Source organism: Podarcis bocagei (genome assembly GCF_964188305.1).
Source record: "Podarcis bocagei genome assembly, chromosome: 7".
NCBI classification, from domain to species: Eukaryota; Metazoa; Chordata; class Lepidosauria; order Squamata; family Lacertidae; genus Podarcis; species Podarcis bocagei.
In genome coordinates this window covers 35,402,010-35,423,613 of record NC_138132.1, presented here as the reverse complement: position 1 = coordinate 35,423,613, position 21,604 = coordinate 35,402,010, and the positions used below count along the sequence as shown (strand labels likewise).

The 21,604-nt window shown below is 50.2% G+C and overlaps 2 protein-coding genes across 5 annotated transcripts; one reads left to right on the top strand and one right to left on the bottom strand.

Annotated features, from left to right (window-relative positions):
• The first annotated feature begins 1,605 nt into the window (after nt 1-1,605).
• EVA1B (eva-1 homolog B) lies at nt 1,606-15,778 on the top strand. 4 transcript variants are annotated; one of them, XM_081202178.1, is made up of 4 exons: nt 1,612-1,927; nt 6,460-6,512; nt 12,905-12,990; nt 14,095-15,778. In XM_081202178.1, exons 3-4 carry the CDS (start codon nt 12,924-12,926, stop codon nt 14,514-14,516), a joined length of 489 nt encoding a protein of 162 aa, XP_081058304.1. In that variant the 5' UTR covers nt 1,612-1,927; nt 6,460-6,512; nt 12,905-12,923; the 3' UTR covers nt 14,517-15,778. The 4 variants fall into 4 exon arrangements, with proteins under 4 accessions (XP_081058305.1, XP_081058304.1, XP_081058306.1 ...); XM_081202177.1 differs by lacking the exon at nt 1,612-1,927 and adding an exon at nt 4,479-5,011; XM_081202179.1 differs by lacking the exon at nt 6,460-6,512 and having other exon boundaries at nt 1,606-1,926.
• Nucleotides 15,779-16,411: 633 nt separating this feature from the next.
• On the bottom strand, nt 16,412-21,579 carry LOC308592363 (IQ domain-containing protein C-like). Its single transcript, XM_081203744.1, has 5 exons — nt 21,286-21,579; nt 20,351-20,494; nt 19,854-20,163; nt 19,474-19,556; nt 16,412-18,959 (listed from the first exon to the last, which is right to left on the bottom strand). Exons 1-5 carry the CDS (start codon nt 21,349-21,351, stop codon nt 18,921-18,923), a joined length of 642 nt encoding a protein of 213 aa, XP_081059870.1. The 5' UTR covers nt 21,352-21,579; the 3' UTR covers nt 16,412-18,920.
• Nucleotides 21,580-21,604: the final 25 nt, after the last annotated feature.

Genomic DNA, 21,604 nt, shown 5'->3' with positions numbered 1-21,604 from the left:
AGGAGCTTTTCTATTTGGGCTTCCCATCTTCTTTGAGCAGCTTCCCTGAGGGTCTCTTGCACCCCCACCCCAAAAGAATGAGAGATGGGGGGCTGCGCACCCAACAGGTTGGCCCCAAACTTGTTTTGGGGTTGGCAAACTGCTTGTGCAACTTTGTGCCAAACTGAGGAATTGGGGACCTATTTTAGCATAATTGGAAATCCCTTTGTATAGGAGTGAAGGTGATTGAGATGGAGCCAGCCCACAAGGGGTGGCTAGGGAGAGCTCTCCAGAGGTTGGGGGTAGCCCTTGAGGACACAGCATTGCCCCTTCCTCACTACTTGCCATTGCTTCCCAGTGCCAGTGTCCACATCCCCTCCTGAGTGCATGCTTTTCTTTCACAGCTCAATAAGCCCAGCCCCACTCTCCTGCCCCCTGGATTTGGGGGACAAGGCATCTAGGCAAGGAGGCAGGGTTAAGTTCCAGCCCCATTTCCCTGTGGGACTGGGTGGACAGAAATGGGCTGTGCTGCTGGCACAGCTGCCCTTTGAGGTAATAGAAGTGGACTAAGGAGCACCTTCTAAACCCTGGTTGGACTAATGCCTACAAAGTCTCCTTCGACCCAAGTAGAAGTTGCACGTGATTGAACACATAAGAGTCTTGTGGAGGAAACAGCCTCAGAAAGAGAGAGCAGCAGCAGGAGGAGGAGGATACCGGTGAGAAGGGAAGGGAATGGCCAGATCTAGAACTTTGGGTTAAATTTGTTGGGAGAGCAGCTGGTTATAAATGAGGTGGGGGGGGACTGAATTTATGGGTGGGGGTCTCTGCAACACTTGGGCAGGACCTGCAAATGGTTGAGAAGCGGAAAGAATGAAAGGAGAGAATTTTCAGCCCAACATGCTATGTTCAGTCTTAGCATGTCTTCTGGGAGTCACCTGCCAGTGGTGGGTGGGGCCAGACACAAGAGTGGGCGGAGCAGCGGAGGTGACTCCTACTTCCTGCATTCTAGCCACACAGGTCAGAGTGGGTGCATGCCTGCACACCCACGCTTCTCCCTCTGTCCAAGCAAGCAGGAGGCCTGATCACACAGCTCATGGGCACGTTCTAGCCAGGCAAAAGCAGTTGAGGAGGGTGATGAGCCAGGCAGATGAGGGCTGTGGCCTTGGGGAGAAGGGGTGTGCCCTGCGAAAGACTCCCAGCCACATTCAGACCCAGGTTTGAGGTTCTCCACCCCTGATAACAGAGAGTCAGCTGGTCTAAAAGGGTCCCCCATCTCGAGTCATTCCCTGGCACAGATCCACCCTTAAACTCCACAGGACACACAGGGGCTTTTTGCAGGCCTGCCCATGAGCACCAGAGCAGGAGATATGGGAATGTGTGAAAGCCATGAGGTCTCTGGATTTACACCTTCAAGAGCTGGATCCTTGTAGCTAAAGGGAGCTGCAGTTTGTGCCCATGAAGGACTTGTTGTTCTGTCCTGGTAGGGATCATGTCTCTTGTTCTCCCGCCTCTCGTCCTATTCTATTTTTTAAGGTTAAACCAACTATTCCAGCTGGAATATTTAATCCTCCTTCCCTCCCATCCACATGGAATTTCAATACGCATAATTGTTGTTGTGTACTCCAGTGGCCAATTTTGTTTAAAGGCACCTGCCTTCCCTTGCTTGTTCTACCTGAAGCAGGTTAGCCATCAAAATAATCCAGCCATCCCTGCTCTCGCTCCCTCTGTGTGGGTGGAAGGGGGGGAGCTCTGACCCGCCAGCCCCCTCTCAACCACTTCCTGTTGCTCAGCAGCGTTAATGGAAAACAGACCCCATCTTTGCCTCTCTGACTCTTTTCATTCCCAAGCAAGAGGACGGAGCAGGGGGGGTCCTTCCATGGCAGAGGGGCTCCATTTTCCCCTCCTGGCACCCCTGGTGCTCCCGCGTCCCTCTTCTCCGTGTGCCCGGTGAGTATGCCATGGCGAGCAGCCTTCCCCCACCCCACCCCCATCTCTAATGTCTTCCCACCCAGGGATCTAGGCGACCCAGTTCTTTGATCACTGGAGAAAGAGGAACGGCTTCTGCATCTGGCTTAGAAGCCACTTAGCTTGAGGTTCTCCACCATGTTTCACATGGAAGGTAGCGGAGAAATCTCCCCCCACCCCGATTCTGCTCTTTCTCTGTGTGTGTGTTCATGTGTTTACTTGTATGTAGGGAGAGGAACCGATCTGGCCCTGTTAGCTCAGTGCAAGCATGCTCAAATTTGCGTCTTGGGCACAGACTTGAGTTCTCTCAGATGCTAGAATTCAGCCGGAGAACAAGCTAGCCACCTTCCTCCTCTCCGGTCCTACTTAACTTCTGCAACCCTTCTAACCCTTGGAATTAGGGAGCCATTGTTTTCAAATGTGTAGCAGTTGACTGTAGTTACCCAGCAGTGTCCCTCTGCATGTGTTCAATGATGCCATAGCTATTTCACAGAACCATAGAGTTGGAAGAGACCTTGAAGCTGGTCCACTTCAAACCCCTGCTCGGTGCAAAGACGCCCATTGCTTCAGCATCCCATGCAACCTCTGCTTAAAAACCTCTAACAAAGGAGAGTCCACCACCTTCTGAAACAGCCTGTTCCAAATAGCTCACGTTATCAGGAAGTTCTTTCTAATAAGGCAAAATCCTTTTTCATGTGATTTGAATCTGTTGTTTCAGGAGTCCTACAGATTTGCCCCATCTCTGTGACAGCCCTTCAGATATTTGAAAGTAGTCGTCATTGTATCTTGTTCAGGCTAAATATACTCAGCTGCTTCAACCTAAAGACCTAGGAAGAAAGGGGTCCTCTTGTCCCTCCCCTTGTTAGTTTGCTTGCTTGCCCACCCCAACCCCAACCTCTGGACACATTCCAATGTGTCAATATCCTTTTTAAGCTCCAGTGCCCAGAAGTTAACACTGTTCTCCATATGAGGCCTGGTCACAACAGAATGGAACAGCACCATTCCTTGTGATCTGGATGCTATCATGCTGATGCAACCTAGAATTTCACTAGCCTTTGTAGACACCCCATCCCACTGCTGACTCAACAGTGGGGCTGCTGATTCCATGTGTCCCAGCGCTGAATGCTAGACTCTGTGTCAGCAACTAGCATCCTTGGGTAGCTTCCAGAATTGCAGTACCTTGGCATGGTCCACTGCTGATGCCTGCCCTGGACCTCCTATAATTTTGATGGGGTGGGGGAGCACTATGAGCATTGCAATGGGGTCTATCCAGCTTTTAAATTTCCCAACAATGCCCCTGGCCTAATGTTGCTTTGGGGTACTGTATGAAATTTTAAAAGTACATAGATTTCACTGCCCAGCAGTCAGCTAAGCCCATCAGAGGACATTGTTGCCCAAGGCAAACCCGAAGCTGGCTCTGATGAAGGCCTTGAGAAGGGGCTCCAGGTCCAAATCCACACCCTTCTTCCACCTTGCCCTGCCTTTAAAGCCTGCTAGGGTCAAAGAGATGAGATAAAGTCCACAGGGCGCTAGGCTTCTTCAAAGCTCAGTGTTGCTTCCTGTGTTTGGGCCATGAAAGCTTTCTCCTGCCATCTTGGCAGCACATGGCTCAGCAATGAGGACTGGAGCATGATGGCAATGCCCATTCCTGGTAGCACATTCCCAGCAGGCCCAGGAATTGCTGCTGAAAAGTCCGGGCGACATTCTTGTTCGTGGCTCTGGCTGGGGCCAAATGGACTTAGCTGCCCTCGTTGGGTGCTCTTCAGCAGTTGCAATAATGCATATATAGAGTGCTGCAGACTCCCCTAAGTAGTCGGGAGCCAGCTGAGAATACTGCAGAGACGAAAGCATGAGCCAAGGGCACCCCAGGATGACTGTCAGCCGGTGGCCTTATTGCAAGCGCACACCCTTTGTCTTGGGACTCCCTTTCTCTTTCCACCTGTAACTGCTTCCTCCTCCAGCTCTCCAGCCTGCCAGCTGACTACGAAGATGCAGGACTTCCTTGCTCTTGTGCCTCCAACAGCACTGAGATCCTTTGTCCTTTCACCTGCTAAAGTCTGCGGCCCAATGTGCTGTTACAAAGGCACAGTTACACTTTGCAGCTGAACAGTTGGCACCCTGAGTCACCCCCTCCACTGCTCTCTCCCTGCACTTCAAGCCTCTTGACTTTGCTTTAATCATTAACCAGATGTTTGAGCTGTGCGGAGACCAGGGAATGGGGGGGAGGCGCTGGATGGTGGGAGCTTATAGGAACTGAGCTGCTGCATTGAGGGGAGGAGGGGAAGATTGTGGAAGAGGTTGCAAGGGTCAACCTAGGGCCACTTCACATTATTTTAGTGGCCCTAGTCTGGACTCATAATGTGCCTATGGCAGGGTCCCCTCAAGGCTGGCAGCTTCAACCTCATCACCCCTCTTTGTGATAGTGAAGTGTCAACTCTCACTCAAGCCTGGCCACTTCATTGACTTGCCTCTCTCCCTCCCTCCCCCCCTCCCTCCCCCAACAGACTCGCCAACCAGCCCTTTGTCGGACAGATACCGCCAGACATATCAGTACAGATTGGGAGAAGCCACTGAACTGGCTGGGGGAACAGCTCCACTCCTTGAGGCAGTGACTGCCCCCCCTCCGCCGCCACCACAAACAAGAGAGGGGCCCCAGCACCCCCCATTTCCTGTGGCTGAATACTTGGTATCCCTTCTCCTGCTCCTTGCCAGAAGCCCCCCCCCCACCCCACCCCTCCGAAGGGGGTCTGTGTTTTCTATTGCTGGCCTGGCTTGACTCATCTCTGCTGATGTGTCACATTTTTTGGATTTTTCTCTTCATCCTCCATCCATCCGGATATTTCTGGGAAAAACAGGATCTGGCTGCCCCTGTGTCCACTGCCCCACTTGGGCTAAACTCAGCAGCCATCGCTCTCAGTCCCAGGAAAACTCCAGCTGCCAAACTTGCTGCAGCCAAGGAAACGGGACAGCTGCTTTTGAGCTCAGTGTTGTGAAGCGGAGAAAGAGAGAGGATGCTAGAGGAGGCCTGATCTTTCCCAGCCCCATTGCCACTGCTGGGGTTCTGAGGTTAGTGACTAAAAGGCTGAGGGACTTAAAGGCTGGAGTGCCCAGAGGTATGAGAGCACTTTCGTGTGCCAGGAAAACATGTGTGCCAAATCTGAACCAATGGCGGAAGGGAGCAGTCACTATATATTTCTGGAGCAGATGGCCGGATCCTTTTCCTTATCAGGCTGACCAGCATTTCTAATGTATTTGGGGAGGTGGGGGGTGGGCAGCAACCCACATTCTTGGAAGGGTTCCTGCACTGAAAGTTTGGTTGTCTGAATGCAGTGTTTCTCCCTAAGACAGGGCACGTGGTGTTTGTCTTTTTGATAACAGGGTTTGCAAAACCTGCTGGAACTGGATGCTGCATTTGTGGCCTGTGCACGGTTTTGACATTTTGGGGGGGAGAAGTCTTGGCAACAGCAGGAGAGGTTATTTTGACGTGCACCAAAAAAACATCCCTTGCAGGGTGTGCCAACCAGTGTGGCCTCCTGGGACCAGTGCCTTGGCTGCAGTGCTTGTTTTCTCTCCTGTGGGGCTGAGTTAAACTTAACATGCCACATGTAATGAGCACCCCTCCCATTGGAGGCATGCTGCCAGGGTGCCGTTTTGGGAGCTTAATCCGAGAACCGCTTAGCTTGGAGAAACAGGAACAGAGTGTCTCTGCGCCATGTGCAGAGAGAGACTTTCCCCTCTCAAACTAAGAAATTGCTGCTCCGGTATAGTTAAGCTTACTGACTAGTTCCCCATCCAGAAGGAGGCAGCCTTGGGGGAGCCCATCCAGCACCCCTCCTTTTTAAAACCAAGCTCTGCTGATGAAGCCCGGGACCAAATCTAAGAGGCCCAAAGGAGCCGTTTTCTGCCTCTGCTGGCAGGAGGGTGTTTCTCTTGCCCTGGCTGTGCAAACACACCCACACCCAGCGGGTCTTGATGCCAACCCAAGCCCAACCTTGGAGGCCTCCTTGGTGCGGAGAGAGAGGGTCCTTTGTGTGGACCTCTTTTGATCCTGACTTCCTTCCATGGACTCTGGGCCCCTTTGACCACCACGATAGGTGGGCGGGCACAGGGACAGCTCCTTTCGCAAAGGATTTTGCAGTCCATTGGCCCTTGCAAGCCTCTCCTCCTTGCTGCCTGGCCCTCTGCTGCCCGGGGGCTGCTCCTCCCCGGAACGCAGAGAAACAGGAGGCCTTCTCTTCTCCTCCCTCTGTGTGTCCCTGGGTGTGTGTGTGTGTCCGTCCGTGTGTCCAGCCCAGGCTTCCTGCTCCAGGGGAGGGGGCGGGTTCACTGTCCAAAGGGAGCCAGGCCGGTCCTGACATTTGTGCGCTTCCAGCTGCACGGAAGTGAGCGGCAGTTTCCATTAGCCGCTCAGTCCAGAGGCCAGTCTGCTGCTGCTCTGTAAGATCCCGCTCAAGCGGGGGGGGGGGGGGGCTCCCTTTCTCCCCTCCTTCTCAGAGGCTCCTTTCTTCTGACAAGGACTGCAATGGAGGCAGAGCAGCAGCCTTGAATTCGGACAGACCCTGCGCTCGGTAAGCCTGGCACCCTTTCTCAATGTTGGTCTGATAGCTGGATTCTGTGGCTGCTATTTGCATGAGCCGCTTTGTAACGGTCCCATTCAAATCTGCTTTGAAGATAGCAAACTTTTCAGAAAGGAGAGCTGGAAGTTGCCCATCTACATCTATGCACTTGGATAGCAGACCAAGCACAGGGCCACAGGTTGCCTGACAAACTTCCCTGCCAGGGTGAGATGTACTGTATTTCCATCTAAAGCACAGTAAATACTTGCAAGCTTTCGTGAATTAGTGCATCCAAATTTTGTGCAATTGCATCCTCTTTGCCCCTCTTTTGGTGTTGCATCTCATCCTTTTTGGGTGATGCCTGAGTGGGGATCTTGTCCCTGTGCCATTTGGGAAGGATGGGCTGATAGAAGGAGCTTTGTGGAAGGAGCTTCTCAGTGGAAATAGTGGGTGAACAAGTCTTGGGATTCCAGTCCGATTCTACTCTGGCAACTGTTCCTTTAGAAGAAGTTGTGCTTGTTCCTAGAATCAAAGAATTGTAGAGTTGGAAGGGACTCTAAAGAGTCATCTAGTCCAACCCCTTGCAATGCGGGAATCACAGCTAAAGAATCTCTGGCAAATGGCCATCCAACCTCTGCTTTAAAACTTCCAGTGAAGGAGAGTCCCCACCTCTAGGGAAAGACCTGTTGGTTCTATCTCTGGCCTCTTCCACGCATCCTTTACTGTAGTGGCATGAATAACCTACTCAGGTGTAGCTCCTGAACCTTCATGGCTCACTTTCACCAATGGATGGGGTAACTGCTCTTAATTTCACAAAGCAGACCTGGCTAGCTATCACCTCTGCCCTTGGCAGAGACAGAACTTCTTATTAAATTCTAAGCCGAGTCTTGCCAACGACTTGTATCTCCAGTCAAGGCCCCCAGTGACATCTTAATATCCTGTTGTTACTGGGTGAGATCAGTTTCTACATCTTTAATGCTCTGTGGAAAATCCCATTTCACGGAGCCTTTTCCAGTCCCTACTAACATTATGTCTTCAGCCAAAGCTGCAGTTCACCGTAACATATTCACAAAGTCTCCCCCCACCCCCAAAAAACCACCCAACTTTCTAGATTTGCTCTCCCCCAAATAACAGGCAATGTTTCCTCAATGTGAGGGATGCTCTCTGTGCATGCTTTTGGTTATTATTGCCTTTGTTAGTAGCTAGCACATTCCCAGAGATGCGCTTAAAGCAACATTGAGCACCAGGACTGTGCCTGAAGCTGCATCTGTGTCTGGCTTCTGCTGGTTCCCCTTCCTCCCCGCCCCCTCCCTCCCTCCCCTGCATTCCTGCACTCTTGGCTTCCTGCTGCAACAGGCCAGGCATCATTGGGCAATTTGGTCAGCACAGGAGAGACTCCAACCAAGCCAAGCCAGTTTCCATTTTAATTTCAGGCTCAACTGGAGGAGGAACTGCCTGGTCCCTCTTTGAAATTCATTCACCCTCCAAAAAAGGGGGGGCATCTAGGAGAGTTCCCCAGAAAGTACCAGCGGGGGCGGGAGAGAATCTGAGGCACCTTCTAAATTGCTTTCCCTACTCACAAAAGGTTCCTCTGCAATCTTTTTCTTTCTTTTTTCTTTATTCTCCCCTGCTTGATATTTGAAAAAATAGGACAAAGCTGGGTTTTGTTGGTGAGATTGGTTTCATAACAGAAATCTCTATTTTTAAAATTATTCCGTTATCTCAAATTATTTTGATCAGATTATGGAAGCATTTATCTCTATGCTTATTAGCTAAAACAGATGAAAAACAGGTCATGGGGGGACCCCTTTGCTACCCACACCCCAATATATGTGTGTTGCACTCCAGTTAGTGATCAATGGCACACGTCTGTTTTTCTGCATTTTTCTGCATTTTTCGGGGTTTTTTAAGGGTTTCATCCTCTGTGCCCAAATGTCTCATTTTCATTTCCGAGTTTTACAGATATTTTTGCAAGTGGTTTTTAGACTCCGTTTCCCATTGCATCCCTGCTGTACTGCCATGGGGTTGGTCGAGGTGTGTGTGCGTATTTTCCAACATCACAGACAAATGAGAAGAGGCAGTTCTTACCTTTGATGAAAGTTAGCAGCAACACCCCCTTACAACTTTGTTGTTATCCCCGACTTATGTGGAAATACTGCTTAGCCAGTTTGGTAGGAGCTGAACAGACCCCTGATGCAGGACCTTCTCTGCATTCCTTGTAGAGATGGACAGTGGGAGGTAACAGGAGGAGGTGCTCTCCTTCCCAGCAGAAGTGACCAAACTCACACCCCAGATCAACAAGGCAGTGGTAGTCAACAAGCTAGGTAAAGGTAAAGGGACCCCTGACCATTAGGTCCAGTCGTGGCTGACTCTGGGGTTGCGGCACTCATCTCGCTTTATTGGCCGAGGGAGCTGGCGTACAGCTTCCAGGTCATGTGGCCAGCATGACTAAGCCGCTTCTGGCGAACCAGAGCAATGCACGGAAACGCCGTTTCCCTTCCCGCCGGAGCGGTACCTATTTATCTACTTGCACTTTGACGTGCTTTCGAACTGCTAGGTTGGCAGGAGCTGGGACCGAGCAATGGGAGCTCACACCATCGCAGGGATTCGAACCACCGACCTTCTGATCAGCAAGTCCTAGGCACTGTGGTTTAACCCACAGCACCACCTGCGTCCCTTAGTCACCAAGCTAGAAAAAAAAGCGGTTTAGACAAATTCACAGAGGAGAGGGCTATTGTTGACTAACAACCATGATAGCTACTAGCCACAACCAGACAGAGACAGCAATGCTTCTGAATACCAGTTGCTGGAAACCACTGGAAAAATCCTGGTTGCTGTTTCCCCTTTAGGGCATCAGATTGGCCACTGTGGGAACAGGATGCTGGACTAGTTGGGCACGGGCCTGATCCTGCAGGCTGGTCTTATGTTGTTATGTTTGGGGCCCATAACTTTGCATGGTTTATCCTTAGCATGTTCAGAAGAGGAGGTAATTTCCCCCCCAAAACAACCCCCTCTTTCTTCTCTGGCCTGCTGCCCAGCCCAGCTGCCTGGCTCTCATCAAAGGGTCGCTCAGAGCTTTAGGAAATCTTGGACTCATGAAAAGCTTGTGGGGTGAGGGGGGAGAGTTCTGTTTGCAGATGAGGCTGGCATCTGCCTGGATGGCTCCTGGAAATGGGTGGCTGTGAGCTGCTCCTTGCTCAAGGGGGCATCCAATCCAGCATGTTGTCCTGAATGGGGGTGGGGTGCTTTCTATCTATTATTCAGTGGAAGTGGGGGCCAGGAATAATTATTTGCCCAAGGCCCTGTTTAAGGAGTCAGTGCTGTGGGTAGTAATAGTGGTGAAAATTTGTGTTTACATGCAGCTTGAGAATCTTCAAAGCTTTTGACTCAGATCTAGTTTGAACCTGAGAGTCTCAGACCCAACCTGTCCTTCTGTCCCCAAGACCTTTCTGCTCTGATTGCAGTTTGATCCCCGTATGGGACAGCCACATATTCCTGCATTGCAAGGGGTTGGACTAGATCAGTGTTTCCCAACCACTGTTCCGCGGCACACTAGTGTGCCGCGAGATGTTGCCTGGTGTGCCGCGAGATGTTGCCTGGAGGGAGGCGGGCGAGTCGGGCGGCGAGAGGCGGGGCGGCGGCGGCGAGGAGAGGCCGCCCAGCGCGGGGCTCTCGCCGTCTGCCTGCCTGGCTGCCTGCGAGCTCGGCGGGCAGCGCCTCCGTCCGCAGCGCCCGCCTCGCGGCTCTCATTCCCTGCCCCTGCCAAAACTCACCCAGCCAAGCCGAGCTCTCCTTCCTGCCTCGCTTTGCTGCCTCCTCCCCCCCCACCCCCAAAGCTTGGAGGTTCCCCGGCAGGAAGGAGGGAACTTAATCCTCTCCAAGGGCTGCGGAAAACAGACATGCAAATGGGGGCTTGCCAGCTCTTCAAGCGCCGCCGGCTTTCTTCAGGAATTACCGCCCACCGAGCCCGGTAACGCTGACAGGCCGAGCTGCGGGGCTTGGCAGCGCAGCCGGCAGAGTGTGGGAAAGGGCGGCCGCCACGCGCCGGGCAAGGCGAGACTCGACGGGGAGGACACCGGCAGCAGCGCCCCCCCCCCCCAGAAACCCGCTCCGGGCAGGTAATTCACAGAGAGTGGACAGAAGGAAGCCTTAAAGGGCTTCAGCCTCCCAGAGTGGCGGGGAATAATAATGATAATGATAATGATGATAATAATAATAATAATAATAATAATAATAATAATAATAATAATAATAATAATAATAATAATAATAATAAAATTGACAGGTGGTGTTTTTCTAGGTGAGGGGGTGGGGACTGTAATAACAAAAAAATCAGCTGTATATCAACCGCTGTTTTGCAATGAGGAATTGCAAATAAGGAAGATCAAAAGGAGAATGTTTTTTGGGGGGGGACTCTCTTCCTCTTCCTCCTCCTCCTCTCGTTCTTGCTCCTCTTCCTGGCAAAAGGGCTGCTGAGACCCCTTCTCTCTTGGGTGCCGGTGGGTGCTGTGACGTTGACGCTGCTGTGGCAAGTGCCTTTACTTAGCAGAGTGCATTCCCCTTTACACAGGAGGGGAGGAAAATAATTGAAACTTACACTTTCGTGTGTTCCTCCCGGTGCGACGCTGCGCTGCGCGCTGACGTCACGGGGCTGTAATGGTGGTGTGCCTCGAGATTTTTTTCATCAAACAAGTGTGCCTTTGCCCAAAAAAGGTTGGGAAACACTGGACTAGATTATACTCAGGGTTCCTTGCAGCATCTACAATTCTGTGACTACCAGCTTCTTCCCTGGCCCTTGTTCTGTCCACCCTGGAGTGTGTCCTCTGGACCCTTTGCAACATCCTTTCAACCTGCCAGAAATAGCCTTGACCTGGAAGACTCCTGAGTGCGGCTGTTGCTGGGTGGGGGCAGAGGAAGAGGCAACATCCGGTCTCCAAACAACAAGCCATCTTCCCACCGCTGAGGATGCATCTTTTCCTGTGACAGTGGCAGGAAGTGCCCTGGGGGTGGGGGGCTTAACGGATGGGGGAAGAGAGGAAACATTTGCTGGGACTCTGTTCCCAGGGTCATGCACAACTGTAAATTAAACATTGGGCCTCAGTGCATGACAAGGCAGTGTGAATAATGCATTGGGTTTGGGTACGGAGAAACTTGGGTTCAAACCCTGTTCAGGCATGAAACTTAAAAGGTCTGGGTCATTGAGAGGATTAAATGCCACAGGAAATTCTTTGTATCCTTTGGCGCCCCTCTTTTCAGCTTGCAGAGTCACTGACAGATGCCTCCATCCAAGCTTGCCCGGGGTGTGGTGTGTGACGCATGTCGGAAGAGGCCCCCTGGGAGGGATGACTGTCACAGGACTTTGTAGCCTGAGAGGCTGTCCTGTCCAGCAACCCCATGACTGGCCTGGGGCCTGAGGGAAGCAAGGCAGCTGTTTTGCTAATTAATGGGGGGCAGCTGTTTGGCACAGTCAAGCCCCCAAGGTTTCTTTTATTTGGCAATTTAAAACTATCTCAGCTGTTTGCCCTTTAAGCTTAAGAGTTCTGGGGCTGTGCACCCCACAGTGTGAGCAAAACCGAGAGAGAGGAGTTCTCAGGAGTGCCACAATCAATTTATTAAAAGCCCGACCCATTTTAGAGAAATTCCTTTGTTGGAGGCATCTTAGTAGACCTGCAACCCACATGCATTTAACTTGTGTGCATTCAGCTTTATGTGACCTGGTTCTAAGAAATGATTCACAGTGGGGGCAGTGTATCTTGTTTTTATCCCACATGTTACTGAGGTGCTCATTTGTAGTGGTCTTTGTGTTTGACCCACATACAGTTTCCTGCATGCACACCAAGTGGCATATTCTACATAACTGCTACTGCACATGGAGAAATGTTGGCTGGTATAAACTGTTGGATTTGTGAACATGTAAAATTTACTTGTATGATTACAGTGAATGCAGTGTCTGCAGGGATGGTGGCCAGAGAGCTTAGATATTCCCAAGATAATGGACTATGGTGGATTTTACATTAGAGTCGCTGCGGACCAACCAGTGCTTTAAGTTCCTTGTTCTTTTGTGATTAAAGGTTTGCTCTCTAAACATAGAACGCTATCTTGAGATACCAATGTTTGTGAATACGATTCTGAAGACCATTGGTGACACTGTCCTATCTCAGACCACAAACAATTCTGTCCTTGCTCCTCAGCAGGGATATTGATAGAAGGTCCTCTGTGTTCTTTCTGAAGGCACTTAGCCTGATGTTCTCTGAAATTCTTCATGGACACCCTGTCATTTAGTCCTCTTTCCAGTCGAGCTGCCTCCTGTCTGAATTAATCATTAGATGAACCATGTCTCCTAATTCTAAGGAATTGGGCAGGACTAATATGCTAATAACGACCCCTCCTCCCTGTCTTCCCAGGTGCCACTGAGGAGCCACCATGGAGACCCACAAGCGGGAGATGGAGCTGCTGAGCAACAGTATGGCAGCCTATGCACACATCCGAGGTGGGTCAGGAAATGGGGGCAGGGGGCGGACATATATGTGAGCAATGGCAGTCTCTGGCACTTGGCCAGAGGTGGCATCTTGTTCCCACTATCCGTCCTCAGCACATTATCTTGGAATGTGGACGGAGGATCTAACTCCTGTTTCAAAATGGCAGATCAACCTCCTTCCTTCCCATCCCCAGAAGGGAGTCTGGTTTACCTGCATTTATGAACTGACCAGCCAATTTAGCCACCAGCCTTTGGATTTCTTCTCTCAGAAGCCAATATGTTGTTGTTGTTGTTGTTGTTGTTGTTGTTGTTGTTTAGTCGTTTAGTTGTGTCTGACTCTTCGTGACCCCATGGACCAGAAGCCAATATAGTCCACTACATTTCAAGTTCAGGAACCCTCTTGGTCAACTTAACATTATAAAAGTTATATTGCTCCATACAGTGCAGTGTGATTTAGGATACCTCCTTGACTTCATAATGGAAAACAGTGGGAGGCATTCAACACCATGCTCTTCCATTCATTCATTCATAAACTAATTCGTATAGAGCTGTGTCATTGAGGATGAAGGCTATCCATCCCTTGATGTGCAATTCACAAACGCCTGAAACTGAGCATTTACAATGTGAAATAAATAAATAATACTCTGGTAACCATTTAAGAAACCTCAGCGAAAGACTACAATGTCAAATTAATTGCCTTCTTCCTGTACCCACTTCCGTATTCCTCATTACATCCCAGCTATTCAAAGGCCATTTCTTTATTTCACACAGAAGAAACTGTATCCCTAAATTTTCTACATACGTCATTCTACTTTCCCTCCACCATAGTATTTATCTAAGTTTTAAGCATTTAGTACTGAACAGCACTTCACCTCCAGCTGCACAATAGTTTAAATCTCTGGTGTATTTCAGTGTTTGGCTACTAAAATTCCAGCATCCACAAAGAAATGGCAAATCAACACAGTTTATTACCGCCTAATGTCTACAGAGTCTGTGGGAGCCCCAGCTCTTAACCATTTCTGTCCCCTTCACTACCATTTGAATCTCAAAAGCCGGTCTTCTCTGTGGTCTTCCCAGCCTATTTCTGACCCTCCCCTCCATGTCTCTGTCATCTAGATCACCCTGAGAGCTTTGGCCTTTATTTCGTGCTGGGGGTCTGCTTTGGCCTTGTCTTGACCCTCTGCCTGCTGGTCATCCACATCTCATGGCAGCCTCAGGCCATCCCCCGCAAGCCCCGAAAAAGCCTACGCGACTTCAGTGAAGATGAGGACGAGGAGGATGATGACGATGAGGAGGAGGAAGACACCATTGACCAAGCAGCTTCTGAGCCCCCCTTGGCTATGACGGAGCTGCCGCTGGAGGCCCACTCCACCCCTGATGGGACCCTCACGGTCAACGTCTTTGCCTCGGCGGAAGAGCTGGAGCGTGCCCAGCGGCTGGAGGAGCGGGAACGCATTCTCCGGGAGATCTGGCGCAACGGGCAGCCTGACATCCTGGGCACAGGCACTGGCACCATTGGCAGAGTCCATTACTATTGACCCATGGTTGGCCATGGTCACATTCCTCACCTGGGCAGGGTGGACTGCTACTGAACTCTTGAACCCCCTTGTCTCACCCCAAGGGATTTATGGTTAATCACTTCACCCAGCCAGTATCTCAAACATTGTGAGACCTGCCCTGATGCCAGATAAGAGGCAGCGGTATTGCACAGGGGTGAGAGAGGATCAAGTGACAGTGATAAAATGGCAAGAAGGACCAAGATGAGTTAGTTAAACTGTTGGACAGCAAATTCAAGGACTCTGCTCCTTTTCCACCTGGGAACTTGAGAGGGAAGGCAGTGCAGGCCTAGTAAAGGAGCAGCACACAGAACTAATGCCAGTTCCTTTGTTTATGTGTGAGGACTATTCCTGATTTTCACAATGGACATGTGTAGGGAACATGGAAAGTGGTGTAGCAGTGCCCACTGCAGTAACAGAAAGGTACGGGGGTTGCAGTTCACCAGCCTGAACAGACCAAAGTCAGTACTTGCAAGCAGGACTCTAGCTTGCATTGTGCTTAACTGATTTAGTAGGCAAAAAAGGAATAAGGTGCTCTTGGGGAGGATTGTGGTGGCAGTAGGGGGGGGGGTCTTGTTGCACCTGTCCAGGTACCTCTAAAGGGATGGGTTGGAGGGAATAGACTGCAAGGACCTTCGACCCACCTGTGCTTACACACAACCACATACCAAGGGAGACATATCAACTGTGACAAAGTTCTGTATCTCCCTTTTTCCTGGCTGTGTTGGAAGCCTGTTTTTCTCCTACCCCTCCCAAATGGTGCTTATTATTTCAAGGAGTTGCATAGGGAACAGGTAAGTGCCAACTTCAGTATTTTTCCACACTACCGGGAAACTCCCAGTGAATTCTCAGGGTGCAGCACTTCATCTCATCCCACCTTCAGCCAGGTTGATGCACAACTGGGGCGCATCCTGCAGGGAGGCAGCTTGGGGATGACCCCAGCATATCCTTTGCTGCCTGACTCCTCTCATCCCACAAACAGTGGTTTGGCTAAGTATTATCAAGCAGCAGCATTGTCCAGTTGCCTTTATGGCTCTTCCCCCGGATGGAAAAAAGGGGGGATTAGCAACCCTCCCACTGGTCCTGTGAGGCTTTGTGCCTGGTGCCCATGTACCCCAGAGGGGGACTCTTTCAACTTTGCACAGACCCATGTTGTATACAGGACCTTGGTTTTTAACAGGCCGGTAAACTTTTGTGTAAAAATGTGCCTTATCTTTCATAAACATCATTCCAGTTTTCCACAACTTGCCTTGTGGTCTCACCTCTGGTCCTCTGCCTAATTTTACCTGGGTAACAAGGAAAATGGGGGAAGCAGGCGGGAAGGCTAGCTTTCCTCTGCCCCTGATGGAACCTCTTTTGGTTGAGATGCTTTGCCAATGCCTCTCTCTCTAAGCCCCCTAATGCACAGGAAGGAGCCAGATGGGAGGTTTGAGAGGGCGGGTGAGTCTGAGAGACTCTTGGCCATGTTCCAAGCATATTTTGGTAGTATAACTTCCTTTAACTTTCTCTCTGTCCCCATCTACACACGCACAGACCAGCCAACATGAAGGATGTCTAGTCTTTTCCTGAAAAAGGCTGGTTCTCCTCTGCACCAGACCTTCCCTGTGTTGTTAGAAGAGTTTTTTTGTACCCATGCTACTTGAAGGCTCTTACTGACCTTCCTTGTTTGGGAGCCCTCTTCTTGGTTCCCACAAACCTCCTCCCCACCCCCCAGGGTTGGGGTTGGCTTCCCAGGGCCAAAGCCTCTGTCCAGTAGCCGCATGTTTTCCCCCAGAGACACAGCACTGGTGATGTGGGAGGGGTGGAGAGTGAGAGCAGAGTAAATCTGTCTGGGCTGGGGATGGGCAGTGCGGAGCAGGGACAAGCACAGCTGAAAATCAGATGCTTAAAGAGTTTATTTTGCAATTAGGGAAAGCAACCAATTCTTCCATCCAAGAAAACAAACCCCACCCCTGACAGCATCTGGCCTCTGGTAGGACATTTGGGGTCATTGGTCCTGGGACAAAAAGGGCTCAAGGCACACACCCCTTCCTCCCTGCTCCTTTTGCTCTTTATCCCACTCCTCCCTAGTTTGGCTTGATAAAAATAGCCCGTCCTCTCCTCCTGCTGCTGCTCTAATTGGAACCAGATGTTTTCCTGCAAGGGGGGGGGGCTGGGCAGGAAGTTGCCAGGAATGCAGTGGATGAGGGGATGAGAAAGGGTGTTGGGGGAAGGAAGCCATCCTGCATCTAGGGAGTGGGAAAAGAAGGCAAGGCTTCTGGGTCCAAATGCCCCAAAGAGAGCCTGTGCCAGCCCAGGCTCTTCCCATCTATTGAAAGTTAGGAATGTGACATCTGTTTTTTGTATCCACATCATCAACTGTGTTGGGATTTCACGCACACAGCATCTCCAAGGCCAGTGTCTCTAGTCACCCTGAAATCCTTCTGGGTCCTATCCTGCCCCACATTTTTTCAAGGCTTGTGTGCCACTTCTTTCTGTCTGTGCATGGGAAGGTTATTATGCCAGCTTCTTAAGTGAGGATTAATATAATTTTCCTTATATTATCTGGTGTAAGGGGGAAGTTAATGAGTGAGGCTTATGACCACCCCACCAAAACAAACATCATTTAGCTGGCAATTACTGTTGAAATTAAAACCTGACCTACCCAATTCAGTTTGGGTGGAGGAATAGAAAGGAGGGCCCCTCAACCTCGGCCCTCCAGATATTTTGAGACTACAATTCCCATCATCCCTGACCACTGGTCCTGCTAGCTAGGGATCATGGGAATTGTAGGCCAAAAACATCTGGAGGGCCAAGGTTGAGGAAGCCTGGTCTAAGAGATTCCGGTACTGCCAGAGCTAAGAGTTGAAAGGTTACCTGTTTAAGTGAACTTCTTCCCGTTCCCTTAAAAGGGGGGAAATGTCTTGATCCCTACAAGTGTGGGTGATGAGACCCCAAACAGGGTTAAACATTATCTCTCTAGTCACCTGCCTCCTTGAGTCCCTTTAGGGTTACGAGCAGGACAAACAAAGGCACGTGCCATAGAACATACCACTTATCAAGTGACATCTATTCTTTAAGAGGGAACCATGATATACAAACTGCCAAAAAAAATACAGGTTCGGAAACTCCCTTCAACCCCTTGAAGGAAACAGGAAGCCAAAACTTCAGGCAGAATCTCTTCTTTCTGGCCAGAACGGACTGCCTGGAGCTCTGCCAAACTGGGAGCCTAGAGGTTCTGAAGGAAACTGGTTCTTAGCCAGGCTTGTGCATGTGCTTGTTTAGTTTCAAGTAGTCACGGCCATATCTCTCCGCTCCCAAAGAAGCCTGGGACCAGGATATTGGGTGCCTGGCCAGTGCTCTTGATAGCCATTTTATCCCTTTGAAAATCCAAGTTTCTAGCTGCAGAGAGGTCCTGTTTGCATGGGGCACCTTCTAAAGAGCATCTCGTCAAAAGTAGGAGTAAGGCAAGTAGCAGGGAGACCATAGTGGACTTGAGTTCTTCTTTGGTCTCAGTAAGCCATGGTTTGGCCTAGTGCAACATGAGAACAAGGACAACAAAATAAGTAATGGAATAGAGACATTCAGGAGTTGTCTACGCTAGACACTTGCAGTTCCCCTAGAGTCCAACAGCACTTGTTTTGCACATTTAGAAGAGATAACACATTGTTCCCTCATTTATTATGGGACACCTACATGATGATGCCACCCAGTTTTTATCCTCTTGTGTGTTCTCCATTGTATCGGCTTTTCCTTCATCCATCTTCCCTTAAAAGTCTCTGCACTACACCCTCTGTCACAGGTGTGCATTTAAATCTTTTTAGAAATTGTCCATGGAGGATGGAGAGGTGGGTGTGGGTGTGCTGATGCACATCTAAACACTGTGTGGCTTGAATGTAGCCTCTTCTACAAAGGTTAAGAGCCATGTCTGTCACTTCACAGTGATATTTGTAAGCTCTGGAGTACAGTTATGGGAGCTGAACTCTATGAAGCCACAAAGCTCCGCCTCCAGTTCGGGACTTACCTCCTTCTGTCAAATCATCCACATGCAGCCAAGGTCAACAACCAACAGACGGGAGAACAAGCCAATACAGAGACCATAAAGGGTGCTAGTAGCTCATGTAAAGTTCAGATTTCATCCAAGGTAGACCAGCTATCAGTCTGTAGAAATGGGCTCTGAGCCTCACTCACAACAGATAAATCGGAAGAGAATCTTCACTGTTGCTTTCACAAACATCAAAGCTGGGGGCATGTGGAGTAGCCAGCTCCAGGGAACTACAAGCTTTTTCCTGCAGTCATGGTGGGAGCTGCTCCCCCAATGCTTTCTTCCCCCTGATGGCTGGTAAGAGCAGTTACATCTGTTTCTGTTTGACTGGGAACATAGGCTGGAGACCTCCAAGTAGGCAGTCACTCTGGGCTCCCCAACTTCTGTTTCAGGATCAAATACTACGAAGAAGGGAGGGAGGGAGAAAAGAGAGAGGAAAGGAAGAAATAAGGAAATGAGTTGCAGATGAAATCTTGTCCTTTGTACAGCACCTAGGGCACCATTGGTTCTGAAGTGAATATTAAATTGTAATAAGCACCAGTACCCCCATTAGGCTCCAATGGATAGTGCCTTTGCCAGTTTTAGCTATTTGGTGCTGAACTGTCTGCGGAAGCGGACAAACGCCAGCTCCCTCGGCCTGTAAAGCGAGATGAGCGCCACAACCCCAGAGTCGTTCATGACTGGACTTGTCAGGGGTCCCTTTACCTTTTACCCACCCACTGAGATTCAAAGAAACAAAAGCTGAGGGATCATCCCAGACCCACCAGCTCTTTTCTCAATGGTTGGAGGGTGCTGTAGGCATCTTACAAAGGTGTGAACAAGAAGTCACAGCTCCGCACCACAGCACTGGCTCTCCTAGCATCTCCTCCCCATGCACAGAAGACACCCCATGGTTCCTTGAGGACCAGCTCTTACGTTCTTACGGCTGGCAATCGCTTGTTGCAACCACAGCAGCTCCATGGCCAGGTGCTTTCGGTAGCACTGGAGGTCAGGCACAGCTTGGGGCATCTCTGGTACTCTTTGGAAATGAAGCTCTGCACAACAAGAGGTGCACAAAAGGTCAAGAAACCACTCTTAGTTTGCCACCCCTTTTCTCTCCCCTCGGTTGGCTCCTCTTCCCTGCCCCCCACTACCAGGTAAGTTTACTGGGGCAGGGACTTGCCTTTTCAGCATAAGCAAAAAGCACTATGTTGGGTGATGATGCTGAAGAACAGAGAAAAACAGCAACTGTACTGCAAAGCAAAGGAAGACAGTGGGTGGGAGCTTGGAGTCTCAAATTGTTCCACATGCCTTACCTTGGCTCCTCGGAGACTCCATGTTGAGGATCATGCTGCTCCATTCAGACAACATGCTACTATGGCGCTTGCCTTCCTCACTCTCTCCTGGCAAGCTGCAAGCATTCCCAGGGGGCCTGCCCACAAGATGTTCCTCAGCCTCAGTTTCTGCCACCACTTCAGCTGGTGATTGCATCTTGCAATCAAGGTCTTTTTTGGAGAGTAGCTCTTCTTGACGACAAAGCGCTGCCTCCTTTTCATGCAACTTGTTCTTGTTGGCCCCTGGCTCTTGGACACTTAATTCCTTGGCTTTTATTGGTTTCTGGACAGACTATATTTAAGACAGAGGAAGAAGAGCACCATTTTCAATGCATGGCTGCAACATTAAGTATCACCCACACTTTTACTGATGTCAGTTTTCATTTCCCTCTTCTCTTTCCTCCTCGTGCAATTAAAAGCCAGCGAAATTATAAGCACTGCCAGCTTCTACCAAGAGCAGAAAGAACCAGTAACCGTACCTTTGGAAGAAACACCGGCACAGGCATGGAATGACTGTTCCACTTCAGCCAATCCAGATCCCCTTCAATCTCCTTGACGATGCTCTCATATTCCCCCTTTAAGCTTTTAAATCTCTTCCTGACCAGGTAACCCCTGACATGAGCCTAGGAAGTAAATGAATCATAAAAAAATAACAATCACAAATTAGGAAGAAATTAGAGGCCATGAGCCCAAGCCTGGATATAACACAGGCCAGTCTTCTAGGGCTGCCATGACTCCCCCCCCCCCACTTCCTGGTCTTGTGCCTTTAAAAAGCAACCCAACAAGCAGGAATTATACAGTGATGCTTTTTCTATCTCCATCTTTGCCAGGCTGCTGTGGAAGATGCAGGAGAAAGGCGAGTTAGGAAGTTGGCAGTTCTAGTATACTGCGCTCCTGACCCCAATCCCAAGAGAGGAGATGTTGGAGGCAGGAAAGGAAAGGAAGAGGAGCAAAATGCATATGTATGTGTGCATATTTATATATTACATGCTACCACCACCACTTTTGAGAACTTTTCCCTACGGCATTCTTTAACAGAAGCCACCATTTCCATTTAAAAACAACAGCAGCAGCAGCACAAAATAAACAGCAGAGCAGTTTATTTGCTGCAAGGGAATCACTGAGGAAAGGGGTGGGATGGGTGAAATGTGTATTTACGCAAAGCAGGCCATGTTGGGAAGGGAGAGTAATGGCTCAGTGGTAGTGCATCTGCTTTGCATGCATAAGCTCCTCTCGCCTGCTTTGCACCCACATCAAGCCTCCCGCCCTCCCAGGGCTGCTGCTCCTTTTCAGGGTCCCCAGGGGAATGAGGCCATGATAGGAAGCCGAACCATGAGGACGAGCACCATAGGTCTGCCTTGAGTGGCAGGTCCACCATGCCAACCGATGCCACCCACTAAACTGCTTCCGGCACCTGAAGCGTCACCACTCTCCTCCTCAGCATCAGTCGCTGCCGCTCTTCCTCGCTCTCCTCCATCATCTTCCTCGGCGTTGGCTGCCCTGGCAACCGCGTCTCTCGATGACGTCAGCGAAGCGCGACAAGCGCGGGCTCTTTTCGTCTTCCTTTTTCCTGAAGTTCCTCAGAGCGGCCGCGAAGTGGCGCTGTCCAGGCGCCCTCTTCGTTCTCCGGGCTGGATGACGGAGGCGAATGGGGAAACTAAAAAATTTCCGTTATTTGCTTTCAAATTAATTGTAACGTCTGGCGCGCGCACGACCCTTCCTCCAGCCCACCT